This window comes from Somniosus microcephalus, chromosome 7 (assembly GCF_052327205.1).
Source record: "Somniosus microcephalus isolate GS21.2 chromosome 7, FLI_Smic_1.0, whole genome shotgun sequence".
In the NCBI taxonomy this organism is placed as follows: Eukaryota; Metazoa; Chordata; class Chondrichthyes; order Squaliformes; family Somniosidae; genus Somniosus; species Somniosus microcephalus.
The window spans coordinates 216,608,058-216,622,142 of record NC_140993.1 but is presented as its reverse complement, the minus strand read 5'-3'; the positions used below and the strand labels follow the sequence as shown (position 1 = coordinate 216,622,142).

At 45.3% G+C, this 14,085-nt stretch overlaps 1 protein-coding gene across 3 annotated transcripts in view; it reads left to right on the top strand.

Annotated features, from left to right (window-relative positions):
• Positions 1 to 14,085, top strand: part of LOC147115113 (regulating synaptic membrane exocytosis protein 2-like) — a 435,839-nt gene that overhangs the window by 401,299 nt on the left and 20,455 nt on the right. For all 3 annotated transcript variants that reach the window (XM_085993409.1, XM_085993407.1, XM_085993406.1), the window contains one exon: positions 5,449 to 5,659. In XM_085993409.1, coding sequence (XP_085849535.1) covers positions 5,449 to 5,659 — 211 coding nt within the window. The remainder of the gene's footprint in view (positions 1 to 5,448; positions 5,660 to 14,085) is intronic.

Here is a 14,085-nt window from a genome sequence, read left to right as displayed (position 1 = left end):
CCGGTTTCCTGCATGCACTGCGCATGCGCGGGAAACCGGCACTTCCATTCCTCTGAACGAAGGGGTTCAGAGGTTGAACGCGTGCGTGGGGGAATCTGCACGTGCGCTTTGAACTTAGGTTTGTTTTACATGTTTCTCCGGGAGGGTAAGTCTTTAGAATTTAGAAATGTAAAAAGCAGGCATAAGGCCTGCTTTTTACAAGGTAAGTGGTCAATTAATTAAAATTAAAACATTTTTTCCACAAGTTTATTATTTTTAAATACTTTAAAGCAAGGTAAGTTTATTTTTAGCCCCGTTAGAATATAACATTATTTTTTTCAAAAATTTAAATTATTGTTTAAAATAGTTACTTAATGTAATTTATAGTTTATTTAAAAAGTGTGAGTTAAAAAAAAAAATGATTTGAAGGTTTACTGCTATTTTGGGGCCGTAGTATTTATAAGTCTTGACAGCTCTTCCTGTCAAGACTTATTAATGGGCTTTTCCCTCCTCCGATTGGCTGCCCATGGCCCACGTGATCCCAGGGGACGCATCGAACTAACTGCGCCCCTGGGACACACAAGCACTGCGCGCCGGCAGCTGGGCCAGGCCCCGGATCGGAATTCCACGGGGCCCTACAGCTCAACTGCCGGCGCGCAAGGTAAGTGCAGGTCGGGGGCTTGCACCCGCGGGAAGCCCCCGACCCAAATTTCTGGGCCATTAATGTGTTTTGTGGCATAATGTTGGAAGTTAAAACTACAGAGTGCTCGATAATAATTCAATGCTTTCCATTTTTCACTCTTAACAAATTGAATGCGTTTTGTTATGTAATGAACACCTGACCCTGAAAAATTGTGCAATTCACAAGAGCATAACAAGAAGATCAAGACTGCACCTTAACCAGGTGCGAACGAGTAAGTAAGAGCAGCTGTTCCTGCCTGACATAAACAGAGCACTTCAACACTATAACCGGCAACTTTGAAATTGATGTTACTGCAAATGGTGAATGGTTATCACTTTCTGGCTGTTAAAAAAAAAAAAAAAGTATACAGGATCCTTGGCTTTATTTGTAGAGGCATCAAGTACAAAAGCAAGGAAGTTATGCTAAACCCTTATAAAGCACTGGTTAGGCCTCAGCTGGAGTATTGTGCCAAATTCTTGGCACCACACTTTAGGAAGGATGTCAAGACCTTGGAGAGGGTGCAGGGGAGATTTACTAGAATGGTTCCTGGGATGAGGGGTTTCAGTTATGTGGAGAGACTAGAGAAGCTGGGATTGTTCTCCTTACAGCAGAGAAGGTTATGGGGAGATTTAATAAAAGGCGTTCAAAATCATGAAGGGTTTTGATAGAGTAAATAAGGAGAAACTGGCAGAAGGGTCGGTAACCAGAGGACACAAATTAAAGATAATTGGCAAAACAACCAAGTGGTGATGAGAATTTTTTTTAAACAGCGAGTTAGTATGATATGAAATGCGCTGCCTGAAAGGGTAGTGGAAGCAGATTCAATAGTAACTTTCAAAAGGGAATTTGATAAATTCTTGAATGTTTACAAAATGTCCCTGAGCAAGCTGGGCCCGTGCCCAAGTATTTATACTCTCTCTGGACAGCGCCACCAGCAGGCCGCCCAGTATATTTCATGTCATTTCTACATGAATGGCACGATTTATGTTATTCTTCCCGCCTGAAAGATTGGAAGTCCAGTGGCTTCTTTCTACCGAATTAGTTGGACTAAGAATAGATGCAGTCATTTGGATCTCTGTTGGTGGCCGGAAGGCACATCTCCTTGGACTGTGTTTTGGTCTCTGGGTCGCTTAGTTCATACCAGTGGGCTGGCAGAGTCCGTGTCGCCTTGATCGACCTGAGGGGGACTGGGGAGATCGTGGCTCCGGGTGCGGGCCCCCACCAGTGCAGAGCTGGCTTCACCCTGCCCAGTAGTCGGTGACTAACCGGCGTCCTGGCTTCGGGTGGCCATCCCGCGGGGAGCACTCTGTTCCCCAGGTTGATCCGGCGGAATAGCTGGCAGATCCCTTGGTAGGGCGTCCCAGGTAGAGCGTCATCCTCAGAGGAGCTCAAGGTATCGGCGTCGTTGATATGGGTCCCACCATCGATTGGGTCCGTGGGACCGGTTGGGCAGGGAGCCACATCCCGAAGTGACACTGCGGATTCCCAGCAATCAGGGTACCGCACGTATTGACATCCGTCAGTTACATAGAAACATAGAAGATAGGAGCAGGAGTAGGCCATTCGGCCCCTCGAGCCTGCTCTGCCATTCAATGCGATCATGGCTGATCATCCAAATTCAGTACCCTGTCCCTGCTTTCTCCCCATACCCCTTGATCCCTTTAGCCTTAAGAAATATATCCAACTCCTTCTTGAATATATTTAATGAATTGGCCTCTACTGCCTTCTGTGGTAGAGAATTCCACAGGTTCACCACTCTCTGGGTGAAGAAATTCCTCCTCATTTCTGTCCTAAATGGCTTACCCCTTATCCTTAGACTGTGACCCCTGGTTCTGGACTCCCCGACCATCGGCAACATCCTTCCTGCATCTAGTCTGTCCAGTCCTGTCAGAATTTTATAAGTTTCAATGAGATCCCCTCTCATTCTTCTATACTCCAGCGAGTATAAGCCCAATCGACCTAATCCCTATAACATTTTGTTATAGCACTGCACGGTAAGTATGTGCTATGTACTACAGATGTATTGTAATTTGGGTTTATTAACCTACAGTAATTACATGCTATATATCATGGACATAATGTAACTGCGTCCGTGCTCTGGTGATGATTAATTATGCATAATACCAGAAGGAGACAAACCATAATCTTAAGATCCAGCAATCCCCACTCCTTCAGTGGACTCCATGCCAAGGGTTGGGAAAGAGAAGCTGCAACTGGGATAGCCTCAATCTGTGCACTTTTACTCAGCAGGTTTGAAAGCTAGCTTCTCCTGGAATCAGTATGATTATATGCAGTGAGGAATGGTAGTTGGAGTCTATAGAACATTAACATGCAGCTTAGATTGTCTTACTGCACAAGTACTGTATCATGTAAATGGTGAATATATTGCTAATGCGCTATTTGTCCATATTTTTACAAGTATATTGCTGAAGAATTTTACATTCCTGAATGAGCATATGTGATATGTAATAATTCTTGCCATTAGTTTGGTTCCTACAGTGGCACTTTTATTCTTGGGTCCGAAAGTTTTTTGTGCATCTCAGTAACTAGTGTGCTAATTCTTTGACACAACAATCACCTCATCAGCTACCTCACGCATGCCTGGTGTACCCTTTGCTGGTTCATGCACCTGTTATTTGACCCGAATACAAAGTTCATTCAAAGCATTAGTCCATCAACTAACATATGAGGAGCGTTATCCTGTAACTGGCATTTTGTTTGATGCTTTCTTCAATCCATTTTCACACAAAAATGCACACTGCATAGCGTTAGTCATGCAGCAACTGCTATTCATAACACTTAAGAATCTTGCTGTACATTTGCCAGTGGCTCCAGTGGATAATTATGGTTGCATTGTAATTGGCTTCTTAGGTATGCATGTGTTTATTGTAACAAATGCAAGACCAATGATGGGAAAAGGAGCACGTGCATGTAAAGTCAGCTTACGTTCGAACATTCCAAAAACAAAAATTAACCCGTGCTGCCGGTGCCAAGAAGAAATTCAGGGCTATATTTTATTTTTAATACAGACACCGGCTGGGATGATGGTAATTCAGTGGATGGTTTCTTTGATGTTGTGCTCTGGAATTAATTTACCTAAATCCACCTGAAAAGTACCCAAACAATAAGTAGAATACAGAAAGGGGTGATGGTCAGTTACTCCAGCTTATCCTTTTGCTCGTGAGAAAGCCGTTCTGACTGGATTTTGTATGGCTGGAGCATTTGTGACCTATGGGTCTGCCATTGTTTTGAAAGAGTGGTGAGGTTACAGGGTCACTGCTGTGAAATCAAATATGCACAGTATAGTTCTTCTTTACAATCCTGAATTTGCGATGTGTGGGAAATATAGGTTTCCAACAAACATTTAAGGATTATTTTCACTGTGTGTGTACAGTTAAAGAGAATCCTTAAACTCTCATTATAAACTTCCCCAAATAAGTTAAACAAAATACATTTTCTTTAACTTTCACACAGAGGAAAATATACCACACAGTACTTTTCTAATCCGCATGAAGAAAACTGGAAATGACTGCACCTCCAGGGAGTTAACATGGATTGTGTTTACACCTGATGTAATATACTCACCCAGGGAAGAAAAAGTAACCTCGCCACAAATTTACAGGAAAGGAGCTTGGGAAAAGTAGAGATACTGGGTAGAAATTGGTTATGGCCCGTTTTCAGGCACACAACCAATAATGTTTAAACAGTGGAGGTCCTAGGCTCACCCAAAATTGGGCCTCGGGCTTCATCATTTCAATAATTTGGGCGAGCTGCCAGTGCCTGTTATGCTTCCAGAGGCAGCAGCATGCCCATTTGAAGAGAATGAATTTTCGGTCGCTTGCCTTGCCGACCATGGCTCTAAGCTAAGCCCCGAGTAGTGGGGAGGATAATATGGGCGACGGAGGGGCAGGGGGATGGTTGGCAGCAGCCCGCAGACCGCAGTGGTGCTCTGGAGCTCGGAAAGCATTCCTGCTCCTCCTGGCTCCACATAACTTTTTTTTTAACTTTTTTTTTTCTTGGCCGCCGATGTTTAGCCACAGTGACCGCTGAAGATTCCTGAACACAACAGGCCCAGCCTGACTCCGTTTCCAGGCAAAAATCTGGCGCAACAAAAACCCATTTCTCCTCCACTCTCATCATACACAAGCTGATTGTTTGTTTGTTTTTGAAATGGTGCATTGAAATCGCTGGGGAGGGTAGACATGTCGGTCTGAGGTATTTAACACTGCTGTAACCTACAAAGGGAAATTTTTCTAATGTTAAAATTTTCTAATTTTATAAACCCAGCTTCTAGTTAAAACACAGTTTTCTGTAAAAAAAAAAAAAAAAAAAAAAAATTTTTAAAATAGGTTGAAATATTACAGTATAGATCCTGTTGGATTGTCAGATGATGACAGACCAGGTTTTTGTTTTATTTGCCTCAGTCACTATTCTCTTATTCAACTAAATTAACTTGCAGTACCTGACAAATGTTGCCACGGCCGTGACCATGACACATACATGAAGAATTTCCAATGGCTCTGACACTTAATAGTTATTAAATTCTGTTTGGCTCACAAACCTAAAGGGACCTTGTCACTTTTTCTGATGTTAGACAAGCGAGCTGTTGCAGCGTTGCACTCTGTTAAGACTTGGCTGTCAGTGAACAGGTATAAAATGGGGCCTTAGGAACACTGCTAACTTCCTGCAAGCCACTGGAAAGATAAGAGGAGACTTGTAAATACAGATGAACACCATGTAATTTCCTTTCTGCAAAATGACGACTTTTGCCCTTTTGACATCTGCAGGAAATTGCACCAGCAGTTTGAGATGTACAAGGATCAGGTAAAGAAGATGGGTGATGAAGCACAGCAACAACAGGAACAGAAGAGTGATGCACCCACCTGTGGAATCTGTCACAAAACCAAGTTTGCCGATGGCTGTGGCCACATCTGTTCATATTGCCAAACAAAATTCTGTGCTCGTTGTGGAGGACGGGTGTCACTGCGATCCAATAAGGTAGGACGTCTTTCACTTTTTAATCGATAATGAATGTATAACTGTCGTTTAGATTGGCTGTTGATTCTGATCACATTAAACACATTTTTGGGTTACTAGCTTCCCTGGTTGGATTTTTATCCTGAATTCCTTTAACTAACTTTAGTTTCCAGGTGTAATTTTACAGTCTAATCTGTCCAGATCAGATGTTTGGATTTTTTTTGACCATTTTGGTCTCAATACTATGTTAGAAGATTTGTAGCCTTCACTTTCCATCTTGTACTCTGCTCAGGAGCCCTGTTGGATCATAATGACTAAATAACCCCGTGAACCACATACCCGAAATGTATTTTTCCTTTTCCCTTATGGTTTTCTCCTGCCATGCACCACTCCCTAGCCAAAAGGATGGGCAACTTGTTCCCACACCCCTGCCAATAATTCAACTGAGACATTTGCGAGGAACGGTGCGAGTGAGGTCTGTAGTGACTCGCCCACTAATTTGTGTTTTTGTTACTTTCTGCTTCACCTTGTCTCTGCTTAGCAACTTCTCGAATACAGATTTACGGATCAGGATCCAGAATTTGTCCATGGGGAATTGCGGCTATACATTTTTCAAAAATAATTTCTGATTTCAATATAAAGGATAATTTCACAAACTGGCACTCCTGAGGTGGAGCTTCCCAGGAATTTGAATGGGATCACCGTCCTGCAATTTTCCTGGGTGGTGCCAGAATTCCCAATAATTGCTCTCCTAGCAAGCAAAACTGCACCAGGGATACAAATTCTAAAATTACCTCTATATGCACCAACATTGCAATGGCTAGATCATAAAGGAGGCCTTGTTTTCAATGCACTTTTAACTCTGCCCCCCCACGCAAGTTCTAGTTTAATTCTTATTTTCAGTTTCTCTCTTGGCAGTTTGAGTGACATATGCCATTTATCTTGTTACCCATTTATTTAAATAGGACTATGTTGAACCCTTACAACAGTTTGCAAATCAGCATAATGATGTTGAAAATAACAATTCTGCCTGATTATGTGAAAAGGGTTCAGTGCAGCTGCAAGGTGCCCTTGAGCATCAGCAAGTCTGAATGTCAAGTTCAGACTTTGCAGGTGGTTAAAGTGCCAAAATGTGTACACAATTTGTATTCATCCTATTCGTGCTGCACAAACTATCCAGAATTATTTAATCGGTATGGCACCAAATTAGCTTTCTCTCAATTAACTCCGTGAAGAAAGCAGTATTATCTCTGTATTCAAATTAACATTGTAACTAAGTGAGCAGACTTGGTGGAAAATGGGTTATGACACTGCTTTCACCTCTGGGACCTGGCGTTGAATGCAACTTAGAATGATGGGATAAAGGTCTCTGTCTGCCATGCTGTAAGGGGTCCTGTGTGGAATGAATTTGGACACCCTTGGTGCAATTCCTGCTCATTCTGGGTCCATAGCACAAAATTTAGCACTAAATAGGCAATCGCTTTAGACTCACCACAACAATGGCTGATGTGAGAAATGGAAGTCTCACTGGTAGGATGCCCTGTCATAGAGCTTTATGATCTAGCCACTGCAATGCTGGAGAGTATAGATAGTAATTTTATACTAGTAGTAATTTTAGATCTTTGCGTTAATGGAACAGAAAATCGGGCAGTTTTCATGCTGTACCAAGCCTCTGCTATACCTGGCCAGACTGCTTGATATAGAGAATGAATAGACAAAATAGAAGGCAAAACCTAAATATAAAAATAGAGTACAATTTGCTAGCTTATACCAATATTACAAATTGTAAAAAAAATGTTATTTAGATTGTGCAAATTTCTAATTTATACAACTCATCTTCTGAAATATATATAACCCATTTTTGCAAGAAGTTCCATGAAAAAATTTTTAGGAGTTGAAATCTACCAGGGTGCTGGGCAGGGTATACTGGGTAGCCGATCCGCTACCGCCACTATTGTGCTGCTGCCGATGTTGAATTTTAGACCCCCACGGGGGAGAAATTTGGTTGCTTTGTGCCTCCCGTTAGCGCCCTGAGGGGATGAAATTCAGTGGGAAATTAGTGGCGGCGGTAGCCAGTAGCCCGCGGTGTTGCGCCGCGCCTCCAGCAATGATGTCATCGGCATGCACAGCACCCCGCTTATGCCCTGGTATCAAACTTGGCTCGCGCCCCCTGACCTACCGCCGGACGCTATGTCCGACAGGGTCAAGGGGGCGTTTTTGTGGCTGGGGCGGCAATAATTAAAGGGCAGGTGCTGGGTGGCCATTTACTTGGGCCGCCTGCCAGCACCTGCCCCCCTCTGGCCTCCTGCTGCGAGGTGCCGGCCGCAATCCATCAGCCCGGCACACCTCTTGAGTGCCGGGCTCTTTTGCCGGCACCCCGCTCCATGGTGGTCCAGCAGGGCCCCGATGTATGCTGCGCTAGGCCCCTCCCCTTTAATCAGGGGCAGGAGGCCTGCAGTTTCGTGGCGGTACACGTGACGCTGCTGCACGTAGCGCCACGATATTCACTGGTAGCGCTCCTGTTTGTGGCGCTACCAGTGAATTTCAGGCATGGGGGTGCTAACTTTTTCGGGGTGCTAAAAGTAGTTATTGCCCGAAAGGGGGTGCGGGCCAATTTCCCCCCCTTAGTGTTTTGAAGTGCCTTTTGGATCTGGGAGGGTTAAATAAATGGGAGGCACAGTTGAGTAAGTTTCAACTTGTCAATGGTATAATGGTGTCACCAGCATGATGAAAGCATTTGAGCAATGTAGAAAATGTCAATGGCTACAGAGCATGAAAATGTCACATTGAATTAGCAAGATGTTTCACTTAGATGAATAAGGTGCAGAGAGCCAAATGTTTCTCCCCATAATACTGTAAGGGCATACATGCTATAAGTTCTGGGACGAATATTATTTGTGCCCAAGCCATGCCCAAAAATACAGCTTTGATTCATGATCAACTGCTCTCTTTCCCCCAACTTGTGCTAGGGCTGTTCTGCTATGTTCCATCTAGATGGAAAGTTTTCACTTTTACACATAAAGGGGGGAATTTTGCCAGCCCTGGGGAGGCGGGTATGGAGGCGGGACTGCCAGGAAAATGGCAGAAACTGGGAGCGGGTACGGAACCCGCCCCTAACCTGCCTCCATGCCATCTTCCCAGGAGGGGAAAAAGTCCACTGGCGGAGAGTTCACCGTGAGGTCTGGGCCATTTTAACTCTTAAGAACATAAGAATTAGGAGCAGGAGTAGGCCACACGGCCCCTCGAGCCTGCTCCGCCATTCAATAAGATCATGGCTGAACTTCTACATCAGCTCCATTTTCCTGCCCTATCCCCATATCCTTTGATTCCCTTAGAGTCCAAAAATCTATCGATCTCTGCCTTGAATATACTCAAAGATAGCGCCTTCACAGCCCTCTGAGGTAGAGAATTCCAAAGTTTCACAACCCTCTGAGTGAAGACATTTTTCCTTATCTCAGTCCTAAATGGGCACCCCCTTATCCTGAGACTGTGACCCCTGGTTCTAGACTCCCCAGCCAGGGGAAACATCCTCCCTACATCTACCCTGTCAAGCCCTGTAAGAATTTTATACGTTATATAATTGCAGCAAGACTTCCTTGCTCATAAATTCCAAACCCTTTGCAAAAACAGCTAACATACCATTTGCCTTCCTAATTGTTTGCTGTACCTGCATGTTAACTTTCTGTGATTTGTGTACAAGGACACCCAGGTCCCTCTGAATACCAACATTTACTAGTCTCTCGTCATTTTAAAAAATATTTTGCTTTTCCATTCTTCTGACCAAAATGGATCATTTCAGACTTCCCCACATTATACTCCATCTGCCACCTTCTTGCCCAATTACTTAACTGGTCTACACCCCTTTGCAGCCTCTTTACGCCCTCCTTGCAGCTTACTTTCCCACCTAGCTTTGTATTGCCAACAAACTTGGATACGTTACACTCAGCCCCCTCATCTAAGTCACTTCTTGGGGCTCATTTAAATCCTGCAAAACACTCTTCTGCCCGAAACCAGCAGGAATGATGTTAACACCAGCCAGCGGGAATTGGGACAGAAGCCAGATGCTGCCACGAACCCAAGAGAACAATCCCAAGTGTAAGGTTAGTGCAGGGTTACCACCAGTTGCCGGAGCTGGAAGGGAGAGGGAAAGCCAGGGCTGGGGAGGTGCACGGACTCTTTGCGGGGCACTCCTGTTCCTCCTTGCCCACAAGAAATCCTCGCAGAAATTTTGAAAAATACTTGCTTTGACCTCTTCCAGCCACTCTGTTGCCTCCTGCCAGTTTTCTGTAGTGGGTTTTACGCTGTGCGGGACTCCCAATTTCTGCAGTTAAAATTGTGTCACGGCGTCACTGGTATTGTCGGGCCGTAACTTCAGCATGCTAAGCAGGCCCCCACCTGATTGGGATGAGCGGCCCTCCTGTGCCTGAATTCTGACTGGATAAAATGGCTGGGGTGGGAACGTGTTGGAAACACGATCAATCCCACCGCCATTTCAATGACCCGTCCACCCCGGGCAGGCTGGTTTAAAATCGGGACAAATCAAGTTAGAGAGAGAGGCTCTGCAGTTCGGCCGGGATTTTCCAGGTCTCTCGCTGAAGTTATGGTGGGAGTTTGACAGAACACCCAGGCAACCGGCTAAAAGCGGTCGTACTCGGAAGATTACCTCAATAGTTACAACTTCTAGGGAACAGTAGCATAGTGGTAATGTCACTGGGCTAGCAATCCAGAGGCCTGGATTAATGATCGAGAGACGTGAGTTCAAATCCCACCACGGCAGCTGTGGAATTTCAATTCAGTTAATTAAATAAATATGGAATAAAAAGCTAGTATCAGTAATGGTAACCATGAAACTATCGGATTGTCGTAAAAAACCCATCTGGTTGCCCTTTAGGGAAGGAAATCTGCCGTCCTGACCTGGTCAGGTCTATATGTGATTCCAGATTCACAGCAATGTGGTTGACTCTTAACTGCCCTCTGAAATGGCCCAGCAAGCCACTCCGTTGTAACAAACCGCTACAAAACACAATAATAATCAGAATGAAACCGGACGGACCACCCGGCATCGACCTCGGCACCGGCTACGGTTATGGCAACGGCACACCCAGCCCAATCGACCATGCAAAGTCCTCCTCACCAACATCTGGGGACTTGTGCCAAAATTGGGAGAGCTGTCCCACAGACTAGTCAAGCAACAGCTTGACATAGTCATACTCACAGAATCATACCTTTCAGCCAATGTCCCAAATTCCTCCATCACCATCCCTGGGTATTTCCCAACGGCAGGACAGACCCACCAGGAGTGGCGATACAGTCGGGAAGGAGTGGCCCTGGGAGGCCTCAACATTGACTCCAGACCCCATGAAGTCTCATAGCTTCAGGTCAAGCATGGGCAAGGAAACCTCCTGCTGATTACCACCTACCATCCTCCCTCAGCTGATGAATCAGTACTCCTCCATGTTGAACACCACTTGGAAGAAGCACTGAGAGTAGCAAGGGCACAGAATGTATTCTGGGTGGGGGACTTCAATGTCCATCACCAAGAGTGGCTCGGTAGCACCACTGCTGGCCGAGTCCTGAAGGACATAACTGCCAGTCTGGGCCTGCGACAGGTGGTGAGAGAACCAACACGAGGGAAAAACCTACTTGACCTCGTCCTCACCAATCTAACTGTCACAGATGCATCTGTCCATGATAATATTGGTAGCAGTGACCACCGCACAGTCATTGTGGAGATGAAGACTCGTCTTCACACTGAGGACACCCTCCATCGTGTTGTTTGGCACTACCAGCGTGCTAAATGGGATAGATTCAGAACCGATCTAGCAGCTCAAAACTGGGCCTACATGAGGCGCAGTGGGCCATCAGCAGCAGCAGAATTGTATTCCACCACAATCTGTAACCTCATGGCCCGGCATATCCCTCACTCTACCATTACCACCAAGCCAGGGGACCAACCCTGGTTCAACAACGAGTGTAGAAGAGCATGCCAGGAGCAGCAGCAGGTGCACCTAAAAATGAGGTGCCAACCTGGGGAAGCTGCAACACAGGACTACATGCATGCTAAAAAGCAGAAGCAGCATGCTATAGACAGGGCTAAGCGATCCCATAATCAACAGATCAAATCAAAGCTCTACAGTCCTGCCACATCTGGTCGTGAATGGTGGTGGACCATTTAAACAACTAACTGGAGGAGGAGGCTTCAAGAATATTCCCATCCTCAATGATGGTGGAGCCCAGCACGTCAGTGTAAAAGACAAGGCTGAAGCGTTTGCAACCATCTTCAGCCAGAAGTGCTGAGTGGATGATCCTTTTCGGCCTACACCTGAGGGCCCCACCATCACAGGAGCCAGTCTTCAGCCAATTTGATTCACTCCACGTGATTTCAAGAAACGGATGAGCGCATTGGATACAGCAAAGGCTATGGGCCCTGAAAACATCCTGGCTATCATGCTGAAGACTTGTGCTCCAGAACTAGCCAAGCTGTTCCAGTACAGCTACAACACTGGCATCTATCCGACAATGTGGAAAACTGCCCAGGTATGTCCTGTCCTCAAAAAGCAGGACAAATCCAATCCGGCCAATTACCAATCAGTCTACTCTCAATCATCAGCAAAGTGATGGAAGGTGTTATCAACAGTGCCATCAAGCGTCACTTACTCACCAATAACCTGCTCACTGATGCCCAGTTTGGGTTCCGCCAAGACCACTCAGCTCCTGACCTCATTACAGCCTTGGTCCAAACATGGACAAAGGAGCTGAATTCCAGAAGTGAGGCGAGAGTGACTGCCCTTGACATCAAGGCAGCATTTGATCGAGTGTGGCATCATGCAGCCCTAGTAAAACTGAAATCAATGGGAATCGGGGGGGGTAAACTCTCCACTGGCTGGAGTCATACCTAGCATAAAGGAACATGGTTGTTGTGGTTGAAGGTCAATCATCTCAGCCCCAGGACATCACTGCAGGTGTTCCTCAGGGCAGTGTCCTAGGCCCAACCATCTTCAGCTGCTTCATCAATGACCTTCCCTCCAACATAAGGTCAGAAATGAGGATGTTCGCTGATGACTGCACAGTGTTCAGCGCCATTCACAACTCCCCAGATAATGAAGCAGTCCATGCCCGCATGCAACAAGACCTGGATGCGTTTAGACTTGGGCTGATAAGTGGCAGGTAACATTAGCGCCACAGAAGTGCCAGGCAATGACTATCTCCAACAAGCGAGAGTCTAATCACCGCCTCTTGACATTCAATGGCATTACCATTGCCGAATCCCCCACCATCAACATCCTGGGGGTCACCATTGACCAGAAACTTAACTGGACCAGCCATATAAATACTGTGGCAAAAAGAGCAGGTCAGAGGCTGGGTATTCTGCGGTGAGTGTCTCATCTCCTGACTCAAGGCACAAGTAAGGAGTGTGATGGAATACTCTCCACTTGCCTGGATGAGTGCAGCTCCAACAACCCTCAAGAAGCTCGACACCATCCAGGACAAAGCAGCTCACTTGATAGGCACCCCATCCACCATCTTAAACATTCACTCCCTCCACCACCGGCGTACCGTGGCTACAGTGTGTACCATCTACAAGATGCACTGCAGCAACTCGCCAAGGCTTCTTTGACAACACCTCCCAAACCCACAACCTCTTCCACCTAGCAGGACATGGGCAGCAGGCGCATGGAAACACCACCACCTCCAAGTTCTCCTCCAAGTCACACACCATCCTGACTTAGAAGTATATCGCCGATCTTTCATCATCGCTGGGTCAAAATCCTGGAACTCACTCCCTAACATCACTGTGGGAGCACCTTCACCACATGGACTGCAGCGGTTCAAGAAGGCAGCTCACCACCATCTTCTCAAGGGCAATTAGGGATGGGCAATAAATGCTGGCCTTGCCAATGACACCCACATCACAAACGAATAAAAAAAAACTTAGTAAAAAGAAATGTCTTTAATTTTAAAGAGGAGAATCTATCCTTAATTGGCAAAGGCCATCCTTGTGAATCAAGCACATTAAAAAAAACTCTTTCAAATTGTAATTTATTAAATGTTATAATTTTAACAAATTTGGTAACTAAATTTTGTTGTATCCTCTTTAGCTTTTGAAATTCTAGCTACATTAACATCTGTTGTAGATTAGAGATGGACAGAGACAATTAATAGCAAATTCATTGAGCAGAAAAAGCCATTAAACTCAAATGATGACATTTTGGGTATAATTTCCATTTTGTATATGCATTCCTAATGACCTTGAAAATCTATGCTGTATGAATGTACTACACAACAGAGCAACTCCATGGTTTATTCTCTGTTTTCCAACATGAGGGCTGATTCCCTGATGGGAGCTTCCAGCGAGGAGTGACAATCGTAGGGAGGTTAGGTGGAAAATCGAGGAAAGCAGTACCTGATTTCCCATCTACTAATTTAAATCGATGGAAAATCTAATT